This window comes from Neomonachus schauinslandi, chromosome 6 (assembly GCF_002201575.2).
Source record: "Neomonachus schauinslandi chromosome 6, ASM220157v2, whole genome shotgun sequence".
Lineage (NCBI taxonomy): Eukaryota > Metazoa > Chordata > Mammalia > Carnivora > Phocidae > Neomonachus > Neomonachus schauinslandi.
Window position 1 is genome coordinate 126,266,142 of NC_058408.1, and position 18,584 is coordinate 126,284,725.

Sequence of the window (18,584 nt, forward strand, 5' to 3'; positions counted from 1 at the left end):
TTATATACTTAATGTCTCACATTCCAGTGCAGGCAGTATCTTAGCATCAGACTTTCCCTCATTCATGAGTACCAGTTCAGAAAGGAAGACACACAGGATACTTGATAAAAACTGACATTTGGGTGCCAGACAACTGGCTCTATCTTGCAATCGGCTGATAAACCAGGGCTACCACAGGAGAGGCAGAACAGACGGAGCACAGGTTCTCTGTGAATCTGAGGAGTCATATAACCATTGTTCCCACTTAACCCCTTGGGCCACATTCTGATACGGGAATACATTTCCACCACTTGCATCAACCTGTGCTCTCCTTGTTTTGGATGGGGCTCTCTCCAGAGGGTTCAAGAGTCTCCTTAGAGAGGAGAGAGCTTTTTCTTCCAGTCCTAACATCTGAGTATTTCGAAGCACAAGAGGAGTCCATGAACATGCTAGGGATGTTGCTGCCAAAGTAGATCTTACTGTTAGAAGCAATGGCCTGGTACCTTTTGAGCTCCAGATATTCCGGGGTCAATTTGTGCTGTGTGGGGGCAAACAAGAGCAAAGGAATCAGGACACTTTGGTCCAACAGTCATCTCTCTCTTTCCTTACACACATTTTTCCTACTGCTCTTCTGAATCATTACTCAACTCTGAGTCATTGCCAATGACCTTCTCTCACTTTGACGTGTGGCTCTTACATTCACAGCTGTATTTTAGACTTGAAGTTCCTTAAACAAGCTCATGTCTTAATGCAGGGAGAAGCGTTCATTTTTTAATTAAAAAAGGATTGAGGAGGTGGGTTTTTGGGAACAATGATAACAACTAACATTTCTATAGTGACTTGGAGCCTATAAAATGCTGTCATATCTACTTTCTTATTTCATCTAGCTGAGTTCAACCTGGAATCAGCCTGGAATCTCTGCAGGTTCTCTTACGAGGTAAACAGGTCAATAGATTAGAGTGGCAGAGCTTCATAGGCGTTGGGCTCATAACCATCAACCAACTGTTATTCTGCTTCTCTTGACCACATTCTAAAAGTGGAAAACGATCTCAAGAAATCACCTGGTCTGGCCTCATGCCTCTACCTAGAAGCTGGATGTGTAAACTGACTGTGATGGACACATGTTTGACAATCAAACAGTTCTTTCTCCCTGTCACAGTTTTGAAATTTTTTTTTGTTTTTTTTTTTAATTTAAATCATGGTGCCATGATACATCCAACCAAAATCTCTCTAGGCTTGATCAAAATTTATTTCTAATATTCCCTGGAACTTACTTCCCCCAAAGCCTCTTGGCACCTTCCCTAGTAATCCTTTCCTCATCTCAAGTCCCCGGCCTGTCCTCTAGGCCCTTCATAGCACCCCCAACACCTTCTACTCCCTGGGTCTATATTCTCTCTGCTGAAACACTGCCATCAAATCTGGTCACAGTGCATAACCAAATTACTTTTTTTTTTTTTTTTAAGATTTTATTTATTTATTTGACAGAGAGAGACACAGCGAGAGAGGGAACACAAGCAGGGGGAGTGGGAGAGGGAGAAGCAGGCTTCCCGCGGAGCAGGGAGCCCGATGAGGGGCTCGATCCCAGGACCCTGGGATCATGACCTGAGCCGAAGGCAGACGCCCAACGACTGAGCCACCCAGGCGCCCCATAACCAAATTACTTTCTAATGCCTTACTAATATAGGTCATGATCTGAATAGCATTTTTCAAAATGGCATAAAACTGCTGTCCCTTTCAGCATAAGGCTAACCTCAATGACAAAGTCTTGATACTTGTGCCTACCCAGCTTCTCCCATGACAGATTTGGATTGCTAGTTTTATACACAAGTTTCTCAACTTGTCTCCATCTTGACCAAATTCCATTCTGTTTCTATAGAGCTGTGTCTCTTGCAATATGCTAGATTTACTTCTAAATTTATATTGGATTTCAAAGTACTGACAATTCTCATTATATAAACCTATCATGTCTTATCATTCCTTCTGAACCCACAGTATGTTGTTCCTTTCGAAACTGAAAGAATTTAAGACCTGTCTATACCTTAAATCTTGACTCTAATCCTTTAAATCGCACCAAACACTGGCAACCTCTTTCTCAACTCTTTCAATGTTGTGATCTACTCTACAATTAATAACTTTATAAACCTTGGTCATATCCTTCCCTTCTCAGAATACCACAGGGGTTCTAGCTGCCTCTTCCTAATTCCTGCTAAGTAGGCCTACATTCTCTAAACCTAGACTGACCCGAGTCCCTATACAAACACTGTTCACCTGTATCACCCAACCTCCTTTCTCAAATTATCACACATAAAATTCCGCACAACTAGAATATTTTTAAATCCAGTAAACAAGCAGTACTCAGGGGCATTTGAAAACATGTGTGTTGTGGGGAGCACTACTGATGCTTAGCAGGCAAGGGTCAGGGATGCAAAATAGCCCATAATGCATGGGACAGTCTTCAACAATGAAAAAGTATCCCATCTCATAATGGCAAGAAGTGTGCTGATGAGAAACACTAAATAAACTTAGCATTTATACAAAAAATTTACCTTACCTGGGAAGCAACTCTAAATGGACTTTATTCTTCTCCTGTTACTCCTGTCATTCCATGAGAAGACCCTCACCTTTCCTGATTACTGAGCCCTGATAACGGCAGTACGGATAGATGATTTATGGTATCTGACTTGTGTTTATGTATCTCCGTGCCTTTGTCCTAGTTCCCCACTTTTACAAGGAACTATACAAAGTTCTCTTCCCAATGAGTGTGCAATACGTCTTGATAAGTGATTGGCTATTTCCAGAGAGGGTGATGTCAACTACCCTTCCTTGACACTGGACAGATCACCACTATCATATTAGAGCCCCAGCCCCAACTCCAGCCCCAAAGAAAAGCAAAATCCCAAACTATATTATAAGGAGTGGGTGAGAGCCAGTCACCTTGTTTGAGGTGGCATACTTGTGTGCAGCATAAAACTCAGCATCTGCCTTTGCCTTCTCTCGGGCCAGGAATGCGGCATCTAGCAAACAAAATAGAGTCAGGGTGTTTAAAACAAAGGAAAGTTGTAATCTATTTCCTCAGCTGCATAAGAGTTCAGATTTTATGTTAAGTACGGGTCTCTTTCTCCACTGCCTAATATTTCAATCACTTTATTTTTTTAAAGATTTTATTCTTTTTAAGTAATCTCTACACCCAATATGGGGCTCGAACTTACAACCCCGAGATCAAGTCACATGCTCCACTGACTGAGCCAGCCAGGCACTTCTCAATCACTTAAAGGCATTTAACAACATTAGCAGTTTTCAAATCCCAGTCCCCAGATAGACTCTTCTCAAAGGGGAATATTCTTGTCAACGTCAAAGAACTCTCAGCTCATTTTCCACCTAATGCTGATCCTTCTTTCCTCTACCCCTCATCACTCAAAAAGCCTCACACCCTACCCAGGCTCTGGATTCAAGTAAAATAATGAAGTCTAGATATGAAAGCTCTGCTCTACTTATTGCACTGTCCCCACCCCCTCCAAATTTGATCCAGAATCAGTTAATGCAGAATGATAGGAAGCAGCAGTATACAAGCAAGAGGTTGAATGTCTGGTCTTCAAGACTGTGAGCCTAGAACATCAACATCTCACTATATGAAATCAAGAAGTCTGAGAGCCTCTATGAAAATTGGGGCTTTTTTTCCCCAGCTAATTTTTTTATTTTTTTGGTTACCAGGTAGAAAAGAAACTGGTAGTGGTGGGTTTTTTTTATCTTATTCATTCTTTACAACTGGTTGTGAGTAATTCTCATATTTTGTCTGCCTGAGAACAAAGTGGTAGCTAATAAGCCACAACTTTAGGACAAAAAATGAAAGGATGAGATACCTATAATCACAAACCAAACCAAGAGCTGAACATGTATTGACAATTTTTAAAAAATTTGTCTAGGGTCTGAGGGCAGCCACCTCCTCCAGACCAGATTATTCTGACTATGGCCCTCCCGCCTACCACAATCAAGAGCCTGATCTCTGAGGCAGACAGGCAGTTTGGGACAGTCAGAGCCTCTTTTCTCCCTGATGTACCTTCAATTTCAGAAATGCGCTTTTCAGTTTCTTTCTCCATCACCTTCTGCTGAAACCGAATTTTTGCCACCTGTGCAATCTTCTCCGCTTCTATAATTATACACAAAAGAAGACACATTCAAAAATATTTCTCGAGTTCCAGAAATACTTAGAATTAGCAGCACATTGTCTTAACATTTAATTATTTAGGTTTTTATGTGCTGTTTCATTGAGTTTTATCCACCCAGACTGTAAACTACTCAACAGAAAAAAGGGAATTTATTTCCTATTTCACTGTTGTGTTGACAGTGCTAGTTTTGTGGGAAAGGGGAATACAAAAGGTTCCATTCCTTCATAGGATTACACAGCAACGGTCCACAAGCTAATGGGAAAAATGATACTTCATGAAAGTACTCAGAACAAAAATAGAGCAACATAAATGCATGGTAACACAGAACAATCTTATAAAATGGCAGGAGAAAGAAAGAACAAGGAAGGTAAGTTAAACCAAGAAAGGCCTTCTGGAAGTAATCCTAAAGAAAGTAATGGACATGACATAGGAGGATATGGCAGAAAGCATAAAGACAAGAAGAATGAATGAAGTCACAATGAAAAGGTTGATTATGGAGGCAGGTGACAAGAGAAGACAACAAATAATTAGAATAGAAAGAAGGCTAGGGGCGCCTGGGTGGCTCAGATGGTTAAGCATCTGCCTTCGGCTCAGGTCATGATCCTGGAGTGCCGGGATCGAGTCCCGCATTGGGCTCCCTGCTCGGCGGGGAGTCTGCTTCTCCTCCCTCTGACCCTCCTCCCTCTCCTGCTCTCTGTCTCTCGTTCTCTCTCTCTCAGATAAATAAATAAAATCTTTAAAAAAAAAAAAAAAAGAAAAGAAAGAAGGCTAGATGACTCCCATCTTCAGCAACAGGCTAAAGAATTTTATATACTCAGGATCAACTTGGTTGATGGTTAAGTTACCATGAGGGAAATAACAAGATGAAAATAATATCAGAGAAGTATAATTCTGACTGCTGTTGAACATAAAAGAGAAAGTTGGCTAATTCTTCTGGCACTGTAAAAACAAGTGTTGGGGATGAACAAGTTACCTGCAGCAGGAAAAACCAAACACCCTCAAGTAAACCAGTGACCTAACCAAAGGATCCAGGACCAGGGAAGAAAGACTCTAATTACACTTTGAATTCAATCATTGCAATTCTTGAAGAACTTCCTCAATTCTCCTTTTCAGCCAAAGAGGGTTAGTATTTTAAGACATCTTATCTCTGACCCTTGGGGGAAGTGCACAGTAGAAAAAAAATTTCCAAGTGGCTTCTTATTTCCAGAAGATCCAGTACCCTTTAGCAACAACTCCGGCACATACTTTCCTATTTCCTCATTAGCATAAAATCAACCTATATCACACCACCCTCCAAATGTACTACAATGTTCAACTGGACTAGAAACTTACCTATAAGCAGCAACTCAAGATAAAACCTGAATAACAGGTAAGGCATCTGGAGCCTACAGCTAGGACCCAGAGAATGGTGTCTCAACATAGAGAAACTGTTGCGGTCATCCCATTTAACACTGCTCTCTGACGTACAGAGATAAACCAATAAAGAGCATGAGTAGACTTACAGTTCTAGAAAAATGATGGAGAAGGCTGAGAAAACCCTTCAGCTAACAACACCTTAGAGTGCTAGACAAAATATAACTTTTTTTTTTTTTAATGCATGGCTAAGATTGTAAGAAAGGAGGAGAGCTCCTCAAGAGACATAAGCAAAGGGAGAGCTGAGAGCCAGTACAGTGGTGGCCTTGGTGGTGATTATTAGACAAGTGAGGGAGAGGGACTTGGATTATTGCCCATGCAGGGCCAGGAGATGAGGCCTTGAGATGTTAGAACCGAGACTCCCGTATAAAATCGAGACCACTAGAGGGCTTCAACTCCAGGGAGGTTAAAAAACTCTACCCATCAGCCCAATGAGATGTACGCTTTTCTCTACCTAGACACGTCACAGTGAAATCGAAACACCCAAAAACATAGAGAAAAATCATAAAAGCAAAAAGAAGAGGAAGCCAAACAAAAATTAAATAATACTGCCACAGGACAAAGAAAAGTAAGTTTCGTTGGGCTTAGAACTGTAGGCTAGATTACCATTCAAGAATGAAATAAAACCATTTCAGACCAAAGAAGAATGATTAAGTATGTACTCCTTAGCCTTCACTGAAAAAACAAAACAAAACAAAACAACAACAACAAACTAGCAGGAAAAAAAGAATGAACTGCCAAAAACAATGGAGAGGAAAAAATTAAGTAACACCTTATAAATCAAAATAGATGTTTACTCTAAGAATTGATGATAATGATAATAATCGGGGAATAAAAAGAACACAAAACCAGAATATGAGGCAACAATATGCAAAACTGGGGGACAGTGATAAGAACTAAGGCTCTCTAAGGTTTTATTTAAGAGGATAGAAAGAATGATTAGCTTTAGACTTTGTCAAGTCAGGTATGCTTATTAACATTTTATAGGTATGACTGTACATTCTAGAAACAATATAAATCTTCTAATCAAGTAAAAGGAAGAAAAGAATAAAGAAAATCCAATCAATTCAATACCAATCAGAAAAGAGAAAAAAGAAGCAGAGGAAAAAATGCATGGTAAATAGCACAAAATTAAATGATACAAACAAATCCAAATATAGCGGTAACCACAATAAATATAAAAAGACTAAACTCACCAGTTAAAAGACAGATTCTCACATTGGATAAGATAACAAAATCCAGCTATATGCTGTTTACAAGAGACACACCTAAAACATAATGACATAGAAAAGTTGAAAGTAAAAGGATGGGAAAAGATACATCAAGAAAATAACTAACCAAGAGAAATCTGGCATACCTATAATATCATTAGACAAAACAGATCTTAAGCCAGAAAGTGTGTCTGGAATAAAGAGGGTTATTATATAATAGGAGCAATTCTCCAGGGAGATATAACAATCCTGAATCTCTTAATGATATAGCCCTAAAATATATAAAGAAAAAAAATTACAAGTCAACAAATCCACAGTCATAGTGGGAGATTTTAACACACCTCTCTCAGTAGCTGATAGCTCAAGAAGGCAAAAATTAGAATACAAAAGATGTAAACAACACAATTCATAAGCCTGACCTAATGGATATATATAGAGAGAAAACTGCATCCAACAAATAAAGAAAACACATTCAGTCTTTTCAAGCATACACAGAACATTTACCAAAAAAGTACCATGTATTGACAGGCCACAAAGCAAATTTCAACAAATACTTAAGAATCCATGTAACAGATCATATTTTCTGAGTATCATGCAATATTAGAAATCAACAATAAAGGGGTAGCCCCCTAAAAAACCATTCAATTTGAAAAAAATACTTTTAATACTTGATAAGTAAAAGGAGAAATCATAATGGGAATGTTTTTTAAAAACTAAAACTGAACACCAATAAACTACATTTCGAAACTTGTGAGATGTACCTAAGGCAGAACTTAGATGAAAATTTATAATCTTACATGTTTCCATCAGAAAAGACTGAAAACTAAAGAATTAAGTAACTCAAGAAGTTAGAAAAGAACCAATGAGAAAACTCAAAAAAACGCAGGAGAGAATAATAAGTGTGAATAATATAACTGAAAAGTAAGTGATAATAGAATCAACGAAATCAAAATGCAGTTTTGTGAAAAGAAAGTATAACAGACCTCTGGCAAAACTGATCCAGGAAAAGAGAAGGCACAAATAAACAATACTAGGAATGAAAAGGGGGCATGCATATTTGGTAGAGAGTTTTAAAAATCAGAAGAAAATTCTGCAAATTTATGCTCCCAAATCTGACATTTCAGATGACAATTTTCTAGAAAAATATAACTGCCCAAACTTAAACAAATACCTGAAACTGACCTACAGTTGGTATAGAAATTAAATCAGCAGGCTAAATGTTACCACAAAAAACAAACAAGCATACAAAAAAGCACAAACCCCACTAGACCAAGATGGTTTTTACAAGTGAGTTCCACCAAACCTACAAAGAGGAGATAATAACATATTTTATACAAAATGTTCCAGAACACAGAAAAAGAAGAAATACTCTCCGACTCATTTTGAGGCTAGTATAACTGTGAAAAAACTAACAGTAACAGTACAATAAAAAAACTGTAAGCTGAAATGTATGAAATAAAAGTAAAAAGATAAAATAAAATAAATAAAAGTAAAAATTTTAAAGAAATTATCAGCAAGACATAAAGAGAAATGTATTGGGGTGAATCTCCTACATCATGTTCAAGTGGGTTCATCCCAAGAAGGCAAAATAATTCAGTAAGAGAATCTATTAATATAATTCACCACATTAACAGCTTCAAAAAGAAAAATTAGGGCGCCTGGGTGGCTCAGTTGGTTAAGCGACTGCCTTCGGCTCAGGTCATGATCCTGGAGTCCCTGGATCGAGTCCCGCATCGGGCTCCCTGCTCGGCAGGGAGTCTGCTTCTCCCTCTGACCCTCCCCCCTCTCATGTGCTCTCTCTCATTCTCTCTCAAATAAATAAATAAAATCTTAAAAAAAAAACAAAAAGAAAAATTATATGGTCATCTCAACAGATACAGAAAAAATTCTCAAAGTTTTAACAGCCATTCATGATAAAAACTCCCAGCAAGCAAGAAACAGAAAGAAACTTCATTAACCCGATAAAAATTAAGTACAGCAAACATCACTGGGACTATTTAAAGTTAGGAACAAGACAAGAATACCTGTCGCCATCTTTCTTTTCAACACTGCACTGTAAATCAGAGCCTAAACCAGTAAGGTAAGAAGACTAAAAAGACGTGGAACTACAAAGAAAAAATCAGAACTGTCCTGATCTGAAGACAATTTGACTGCTCACACATGGGAAACTGGAGACTATCAGAAATAGCATTTTCAGCAAGACTGCTAAACAAACAAAATTAACAGCACACCTCTACAAAAGCAAAAACCAGTCAGAAAATGTGCCTTCAAAAAAGAGACTATTTGGTGCAGCTGGGTAGCTCAATCAGTTGAGCGTCTGTCTGACTCTTGGTTTCTGCTCAGGACGTGATCTTGTAATCTCAGGGTCGTGGGGTTGACGCCTGTTTGGGACTCTGTGCTCAGCAGAGTCTGCTTGTGCCTCTTCCTCCCTCTCTGCCCTTTCCCCCGTGCTCGTGCATGCACTCTCTTACTTCGTCTCTCTCTCTCGAATAAATGAATAAAATCTTTAAAAAAATAACCTATTTATAATAGCAAAAAACTTGAGGAATATATAGGAATAGAACTCTAAGAAAGAAAGTGCCAGAAGTTTAAGAAGAAAATTTTAACACTTTTTTGAAAGGCATTTCTCATAAAAAGAAATATAAACAGATTTATAAGTTTCAGTATCACAAATATTGTAATTCTCTCCAAATTGACATGTACAGATAATGTAATTCTAATCAAAACCTCACCACAGCATTTTATAGAACTTGAGCTGATTCTAAAATTTATATGGAGGAATGAAGAGCCTAGGATAGTCCAAGACAATTTTAGGAATAGTTAGGATTCGTTAAGAGGAATAATTAAGGAGAAACTTGCTCTCCCAGATAGCAAGATTTAACATAAAAAGTGACAGTAATTGAAACAAGGTAATTCTAGAGAAGGACAGACCAAGAAATTAAAACAGAGACCCTAGCAACAGAACAATTTATATACAGTATCCTGTTATAAGAAAGATGTGGCATTAGAAATAAATAGAGGAAATAATGAACTTTTCAGTAGTCTAAAATAACTGGCTTGCTACTTGGAAAAAATAAGCTAAATTCCAATGTCACACTAAACCCTAAAATAAATTCCAAATGGATTCAATATCTAAATATGACAAGCAAAACTGTAAAACTTTTAGAATAAAATTATTACTTTGAGGTTGGGAAAAAACTCTTAAATGGGATAGAAAAAGCACAAATCAGAATGGAAAAGACTGATGAATATGATTACATGAAAATTAAATATATATGAATGTCAAAGACATCATAAAGTTCAAAGACAGGCCACAAAGTGAGAGAAGATATTGTAATGCATAAATCTGGGAAAGGATTAATATCCAGAAGATATAAAGAACTACAAATCAGCTCAAAAAAAGTAACTGAACAATGGGCTAACAGTATATTAACAGGCAATTCACACACAGAAAAAGAGAAACCTGAATGACCAATAAACAATATTGAACTTTCCTAGTAATCAGAGAAATACAAACTGAAATTATGTGATATGTGTCCACCATCACACTGACATAAATTTTAAAAGGTCTAATAACTCTAAGAATTGAGGAGGATATGCAGAAATGGGAGTTCAATAAGGCAACAAAGGAATGGGAAAGCAGACCCTACTGAAGAGAAGGTAAGATGGTAGAATCACTTTGCAGAGCAATTTGGCAATACTGAATGTTATAAATTTGAAGATGTATGTACCCTATGACCCAGCAATTCTACTTTGAGATACGTATTCCAGAGCAATGCTTCTCAAACTACCTATGGGAAAGCAACCTCTCCCCTTATTTGTATTTCAGTCTGTTAAGAAGCAGTATTTTATAAATTATAATAAAAATTACTAGGAAAAATATTAGAAACAAAAACACAGGCTCCAGTTTTTTATTATTAGACTCAACAGACATAAAATTACTGTGTAATACTGTAAAAACTTCTAAGCACTCATTCTCAATTTCTGTAGTCACCTCATTATGGATCAGAAACAAAAAGCTGGTGATACAGGGCACTGACTGACACTACATGCTGAGTAGCACTACCACAGAAAACTCTGAATGTGTGTACAAAGAGACATGGATACACAGCACTGTTCATAATATGGAAAAACTAGAAACTACCTAACTCTTCAACAGTAATCTATCGGAATGAACTGAGGTTCACTCACAGAATGAATGCACAGCAGTTAAAAATTAACTAAATCTACACATTATCAGTATGAATAAAACTCAAACAATGTTGGTAAAATAAAGGCAAGTTGTGGAATAAAAGGTAAGAGTCTGATATCATTTTTATGGTTTAAGACAATTCTATGAATTGTTTATTGTTACATATTTACAGTTATGGTATAAAAGTATGGACAGAAAGATCTGCATAAAAACTTTAAAATAGAAGCTACTCAGAGAAGGGAGGTCAAGAAATAGGACGAGGTAAGGGTATACAGGAGGCTTCAAATGGATAAATCTATTCTTAAAAGAAAATATGATCTGAAGGAATGTGGCAAATATTAAGCCTTAATTTTACTATTCTCTGTGCATTCCTGCATATTTGAAATAGTCAATGAAGCACTTCTTAAATTTTCAGCATCCCAAGAACAAATGACTGAGAGCCTAAGAGGGCAGTCCAATACACAGTATCCTGGAATGTTAGGGAAATCACTGTGATTCAAAATAAGCTGTAAGCAATCCTACCCTACTGTCGGAGAGGACATCTATCCATCCAGATAAAACTTGGTGCATGTCAACAGCAAGGATGCATACTATAATCCTGAGCTTTGGCCAAAAAACTTCCCTATTCTTAAACTGTATGAACAAAACTCTACTACACAGAGGCTAGAGTTGCCCAAAAACCCTATCCATTTTTCTTGTCCTTGAAAAAGCAGTAGCGGCCAAAGACATGGTGGAGAGCCAAAGCACTTCATTAAATGAGTACTGGCACCATCTAGTTTTAAAGGCTGTAGGACATCTGAATATACAAAAGAGTTTCTAGAATTCTCCACCATGTATGATACAATCTTATTTGATCCCATCAATCCAGAGTCAGACTGACAAAGAACAGGACAAACTCATAACACATGTACTTAGAGACATCTATTTCAGAAAGATATCCAAGTACCTATAACAGCCTTTTTCCTCTCTGTCTCAGCTTCTTTCTCCACAACCTTTTGTTTCTGTGCAGCTATAAGAAGTTTTGTCTTTTCAGCCTCCCTGTGAAGCAAAATATTATAAAAATTAGAAATGATGTGCAGTCACAGGCAGTAAATCTAACTCTATGGTGGGTCAAAGAACCATTTGCAACACAAACTCTCTGATCCATTAAGGTGCCTAGAGAGGTGTTACCCCATTTTACTTATAATGAATCTGAGGCTGAAAGGTTAAATGATTTGCCCAAAGTCACCCAGATATAGGAATCAATTTATACATTTGAATTTCAGTCTGACCTTTTCCTCTAATTGTATCATGGAAAGGCCTGTGATCTGCAAGTACCTAGAGTATATAAATGCTTCCTTTATTGTTAGGCTTCCAGCTAGCCCATATAGCACCTCTGGGCCAATTAGCAAAATGCAACACCCTCTGGGCAGATGCAGTCCCTCAGGTGCATAGCCTGGTAAGAAGAATGGAGCTAGATTTCAGCCCCTCCTCAGGCAGACACTCTTGTGCAGTTACCCTATTTGTTGTATGGGAGATATGATTAGGTGGCAGTTATTAGGTGGTGAACTGGGGCTCAATGTAAGGAAGAAATTTTCTAAGAATCTGAGCTTTCTAATAATGGAAATGGCTGGCCTATCACTAAGCATGTACAAGTGGTTACTGGGCAACCACAGGGCAGAAAAGGTATAAAAAAAGATTACTATTATGTGGGTGGGAGGTCAGACCTCAAGGTGGCTTTTAAATTTGGGATTCCAATAGTCTACAAAATTAGGAAAGATCCAGATTTATCTGAAAAGTAACTCCAACAGTTCCCCCAAAACATTTCCCCCCAAATATCTCTCCTTTCTTCCTGCCAAAATTGGTAAAGACACAAAATGGCATTCTGGATACTAGGAGTTATTTGAGGGCAGAGAACATATAGTCTTCATGTTTCCATCACTAGAAGCTATCATACTGAAAGCCTAAGACATCTTGAGCCTTCAATCAAAAAATGTTTTTATACAAATGGATCAGATCCATGATCTATCCAGCCTGGCACTCCATGCTGTAGTTTTAAAAGAGGAGTTCCTTTTCTACAAATGAAAAGGGAAAATAAAATTCTGCATAACAGAAGATAGAGACAGGAACAGTAAGGACTCAGCAGTAAATCACCCCAGGAAGAAGTATTATTATTTCTTGGACCCCCTATACTTATACAATCTGTTGTATTCCTGACTTTTGCTAAGTTATTTTTCCAGCATTTCATATTTTTCCACTTAAAATACTAGCCAAATTTCCTAAAGACTTTTGTTTCTTTTCAGTACCTGTCATACAAGAATAGTACTGCCATTTCAACCTCAGTAGGTAGTCCCCTAACCCATGTTCTTCAGAACACTAAGAAATTAATTTCATGTCAAGCAAGTAACTTCTCATTCCCAGTCAGCCCTGGACCCAAAAAAGAGAAGACTACCAGGAGTCAATTCAGGCAAAGCTTCCCAGAAGCAAATTATAAAGATCCAGGTGTAATTTTAGAGTCACTCAGATATAATGGAAAACCGAACTTCATACCAGTAAGGTGTCTATTCTTACCATTCTAACACAGTGACACAATATAGGCACTCTCTTCAACCTTAGCAGCTAGTACTCCCTCCTCTATTCATATTTAATTCAAGATATTCATGTCCAAATTATAGCTCCTTAGCCTTCCAACAATAGTTCTACAGCAAATTGCATCCTTAGCCACTAACACTGCTCCTGAAATGTTCATATATAAAGAAAAACATAAGAATAATCTAGTGAATTAAAACACAAGAAGAGATAAATTATCAGAATTAAAGTATGGAAAATAGATATAAACCCCACCCCAGAGTGTAACATCTCACATATAAGTTTCCTCTACACTGGTATATTAATATGTAGACAGCCCTAAATAAAAATTTTGGGATCCCAAGCATATTACTCACATTAACTCAAAATTTCTTCTTATGGCTTCTGGGATTTTAGGTTTTGTAACACGCACAGCCTGAAAAATAAAAGTGAAAAGCCAAAATATATTTGAAAAATAAATCTTCAAACTAAATCTTCTACAGAAAAGCTCCTCAAATGAAACTAATGAAACAACTATGACATAGCTGCCTACTAACATGTGTGGAGATTCCACTAGAAAATCTATTCTTCGTGCCATCACACCAAGAATCAAATATACGCTGTTTCTTGTTTCCTTAAAAAATGCTTGCCTAGGGGGAAAAAAATCACCCTATCCCCTACAGAAATAAACTCCTTTAGGGAAAAGGTTCTCCCTTAAAAGACCTCTACAAAGCTCTTCAGTTGGATACTTTTGTTTCCTTTTCAAGCCTGCAAACCAAAGAAACAGAAGGAAGGCAAAATTCCAAGATTTAAAACTGTAAAGTAGGAAACAGTAAAAACAAAAATAAAAGCAAACAAAGTTCAGGTCAGTATATGCAACTTAATACAATAAATGTATTTACTACTTCCTAAACCTGCAATCACTCAGTACTGACTATACATAAACAGCCCAAAGTTTAAGGAAAACAAATACCAGTTAACAGATTACATTCTTTCTTCCTAGAATCTCACTTAGAACAAAGTCTACTAGTCTTTGTAGATACTGTTTACTAGATACTTTGTTTCCCTAACCATAGTGTACTTTGTCATTAATTAAGATTATCTACTTGGGAAGTGCAGCCTTTTGAAGGCTGACTTTTCTACATCAGGCAACTGATCTCTCAAAAGCTTTTGATTTAACTAGTTAAACATCACTCACCCCTGACCTATACTGCAAACACACACAAAACACTGCTGATCTGAAGACAGTTTTAATTTCTCTTCAAAAATTGGCTAAACTTTTAAGCAACAAAGCCTTTAAGCACATAACCTTTTTATTTAATTCAATTAACATACACTATATTAGTTTCAGAAGCAGAGTGCAGTGATTCCTCAGTCTATATAATACACAGTGCTCATTACATCATGTGCCCTCCTTAATGTCCATCACCCAATTATCCCATCCCCCTCTCCACCCCCCCCCCCCCCCCGGCCCCCTGCCTTCAGCAACCCTCAGTTTGTTTCCTATGATTAAGAGTCTCTTAAGGTTTCTCTCCCTCTCTGGTTTCGTCTTGTTTTATTTTTCCCTCCCTGCTCATGCTCTTTCTCAAGCACATAACCTTCTTTTAAGGCTTTTGAAAGAAGACTTTTAAGCAACACAGACTTCCCTACATGAAAGAGAACAGTCAAATCTGTAAAGATTTTGAGAACTAGCATAACCAAATACAAGTAGTGAAATGGAATAAGAAGCTGGGGACTGTAGTGAAAAAACTCATTATATGCTGAAGTTGAGGCATGTGAGGACATAAAGAACAACTCATGGAGATATCCAGAAGACAAAAATTTATAACCAGCATTTGTGAAAGATGACAGATTTCACTACGTGACTACCAGAAATACAGATGACTTCCAATATGTTTTAATATGATTCAGAAGGAAGCACTGTCATTTTGCATTTAATTAAGAGACTGGCCATATTTCTTTTTAGTCTTATTTTTTTTTTATTTTTTTTTTTTTAAAGATTTTATTTATTTATTTGACAGAGAGAGACAGAGTGAGAGAGGGAACACAAGCAGGGGGAGGGGAGAGGGAGAAGCAGGCTTCCCGCAGAGCAGGGAGCCCGATGCGGGGCTCGATCCCAGGACACTGGGATCATGACCTGAGCTGAAGGCAGACGCTCAACGACTGAGCCACCCAGGCGCCCCTTAGTCTTATTTTTTTTAAAAGCATAAAATAGGACTGTTTTCTGAAGACTTCTATCTTGCTGTATGAGGCTGAAGAACATACTACATGCTTGCCAATCTTGAGAATCTCAGAATTTTCAAATATGTGTAAAATAAGCACCTACTGTAACAGATAATGTAAGTTACATCATAACAGATTTAAAAAGTAAAATGACGAGGCGCCTGGGTGGCTCAGCTGGTTAAGCAGCTGCCTTCGGCTCACATCATGATCCCGGGGTCCTGGGATTGAGTCCCCACGTCGGGCTCCCTGCTCGGTGGGGAGCCTGCTTCTCCCTCTGCCTCTGCCCCCTGCTCATGCTCTCTTTCTCACTCACTCTCTCAAATAAAATCTTAAAAAAATAAATAAAATGACAACATATCCAAAAACAATGGCCAAAATACACACACACACACAGAGTGGAGAGAGGGAAAAAAAGCTGATGAATATATTTGAAAGTGGGTTATAAGCATATATTTTAAATGGAAAGCCAGCATATAACATAGTCACTCTCTTTAATAACATAGGGAAAAAATCTCAAGGATGCATATTTTCACCATTCAAATTTGCCACAGTAGTTGTTCAAGAAAAATGGAGTATAAACACAGAGAAGAGCAAAATTAAAATACTGATTGTTTCAGAGAATGTTTATTCAACAAGTATTAACTGGGTGCATGTCTGTGCCAAGTGCTGTTTGTTCTAGGCACTATGGATACAGCAATGAACAAGGCAAGACCGCTCTCACAGAACTGAAAATTTTAAAGGGAGAAAATACAATAGATAACAAAAAGCAAATAAATGAGTAAGAAACTGAGAAAGGGGAACCCTCCTACACTGTTGCTGGGAATGCAAGCTGGTGCAGTCACTCTGGAAAACAGTATGGAGGTTCTTCAAAAAATTGAAAATAGAGCTACCATACGATCCAGCAATTGCACTACTGGATATTTACCTCAAAGATACAAATGTAGGGATCCAAAGGGGTACGTGCACCCCGATGTTTATAGCAGCAATGTCCACAACAGCCAATCCGTGGAAAGAGCCAAGATCCATCGACAGATGAATGGATAAAGAAGATGTGGTGTATATATATATATATATATATATATATATATATATATACAATGGAATATTATGCAGCCATCAAAAGGAATGAAATCTTGTCATTTGCAACGACGTGGATGGAACTGGAGGGTATTATGCTGAGTGAAATAAGTCAATCAGAGGAAGACATGTATCATATGATCTCACTGATATGAGGAATTCTTAATCTCAGGAAACAAACTGAGGGTTGCTGGAGTGGTGGGGGGTGGGAGGGATGGGGTGGCTGGGTGATAGACACTGGAGAGGGTATGGCTATGGTGAGCGCTGTGAATTGTGTAAGAGTGATGAATCACAGACCTGTACCTCTGAAACAAATAATACATTATATGTTAAAAAAAAAAAAAGAAGAAGAAGATAGCAGGAGGGTAAGAATGAAGGGGGGGACATCGGAGGGGGAGATGAACCATGAGAGACTATGGACTCTGAAAAACAAACTGAGGGTTCTAGAGGGGAGGGGGGTGGGAGGATGGGTTAGCCTGGTGATGGGTATTAAAGAGGGCACGTTCTGCACGGAGCACTGGGTGTTATACGCAAACAACGAATCATGGAACACTACATCAAAAACTAATGATGTAAGGTATGGTGATTAACATAATAAAAAAAAGAGTAAGAAACTTTCAGATAGTTATGAGTGTTATGTGAAGAATTTAAAATAGGATGATTTGGAGACTGGAAAATGGTTATAGAGGGGAAAATCAAGATTTTTACTTTGGCATAATTATATAAAAAATCTAAGGAAATTCATAAAGTTGCAGTCAAGCAAGATAAATTAGCTCTAAAAGATCTATTGTATAACACTGTACCTACAGTCAATAATAATGTACTGTGCACCTAAAAATTTAAAAGGATAGATTTCATGTTAAATGTTTATACCACATACACAACAAAAAATCCAAGCAAATTAACCCAAAAAATTTATTAGAAACAGTGAATTCAGCAAACTAGTAGCTCCACAATAAATTCACCAAGAATCATTTGCATTCCTCAATGATTATACAAAAAAAGACTACATATTTAATAGCATTAAAACTCAGTAAATCCATGAGTATTAACTTAATTTGAGATATGAATTTCTCACCTGGTCAGAAATTCTAAAAGAAACAAAAATGGTATGATTAAGTAAAGCCATAAACTATGTTCCCAATTTTATTTATTTTTTCTTTTTTTTAAATATATTTTTAAAGGATTTTATTTATTTATTTGAGAGAGAGAGAATGAGAGAGAGAATGAGAGAGAGCACATGAGAGGGGTTAGGGTCAGAGGGAGAAGCAGACTCCCTGCCGAGCAGGGAGCCCGATGCGGGACTCGATCCCGGGACTCCAGGATCATGACCTGAGCCGAAGGCAGTCGCTTAACCAACTGAGCCACCCAGGCTCCCACTATGTTCCCAATTTTAAACTTATGTGCCAGTTTAGGTACCTGATATAGCTTGAAAATATCAATAATGAAAACTCATCTGGAATAATAAGCTGGCAGAAATACATCTTACCAGATTTTAAAAGTGAATAAAAAGTTGATTATCATAAACATATAGTAATGTGTTAAAAAAGGAAGGCTGACAAATAGACCAGAAGTTCTAAAAATGCATTCCAGCTCTCGTAAGAAACTTTTATGGCAAGACTAAAGCAAGCAAAACAATGGAGATCTTGATCTACCAGTTTAAAAACATTATGAAGTAACACTTTTTCATTAATTGTTTTTATAAAAACAACAAATAAATGTAACTAAATTTAAAAGATCCTTCTCACTGCTATGCAGAAAATGATGTGGATGAAG

General features: G+C 37.5%; 1 protein-coding gene across 1 annotated transcript in view; it reads right to left on the reverse strand.

Annotated features, from left to right (window-relative positions):
* Positions 1-18,584, reverse strand: part of ERLIN1 (ER lipid raft associated 1) — a 37,463-nt gene continuing 18,879 nt past the window's right edge. Inside the window, exons 8-12 of the mRNA XM_021700266.1 lie at positions 13,886-13,944; positions 11,908-11,999; positions 4,037-4,126; positions 2,914-2,993; positions 1-517 (exon numbers count right to left, since the gene is read on the reverse strand). Coding sequence (XP_021555941.1) covers positions 296-517; positions 2,914-2,993; positions 4,037-4,126; positions 11,908-11,999; positions 13,886-13,944 — 543 coding nt within the window. The 3' untranslated portion in view covers positions 1-295. The remainder of the gene's footprint in view (positions 518-2,913; positions 2,994-4,036; positions 4,127-11,907; positions 12,000-13,885; positions 13,945-18,584) is intronic.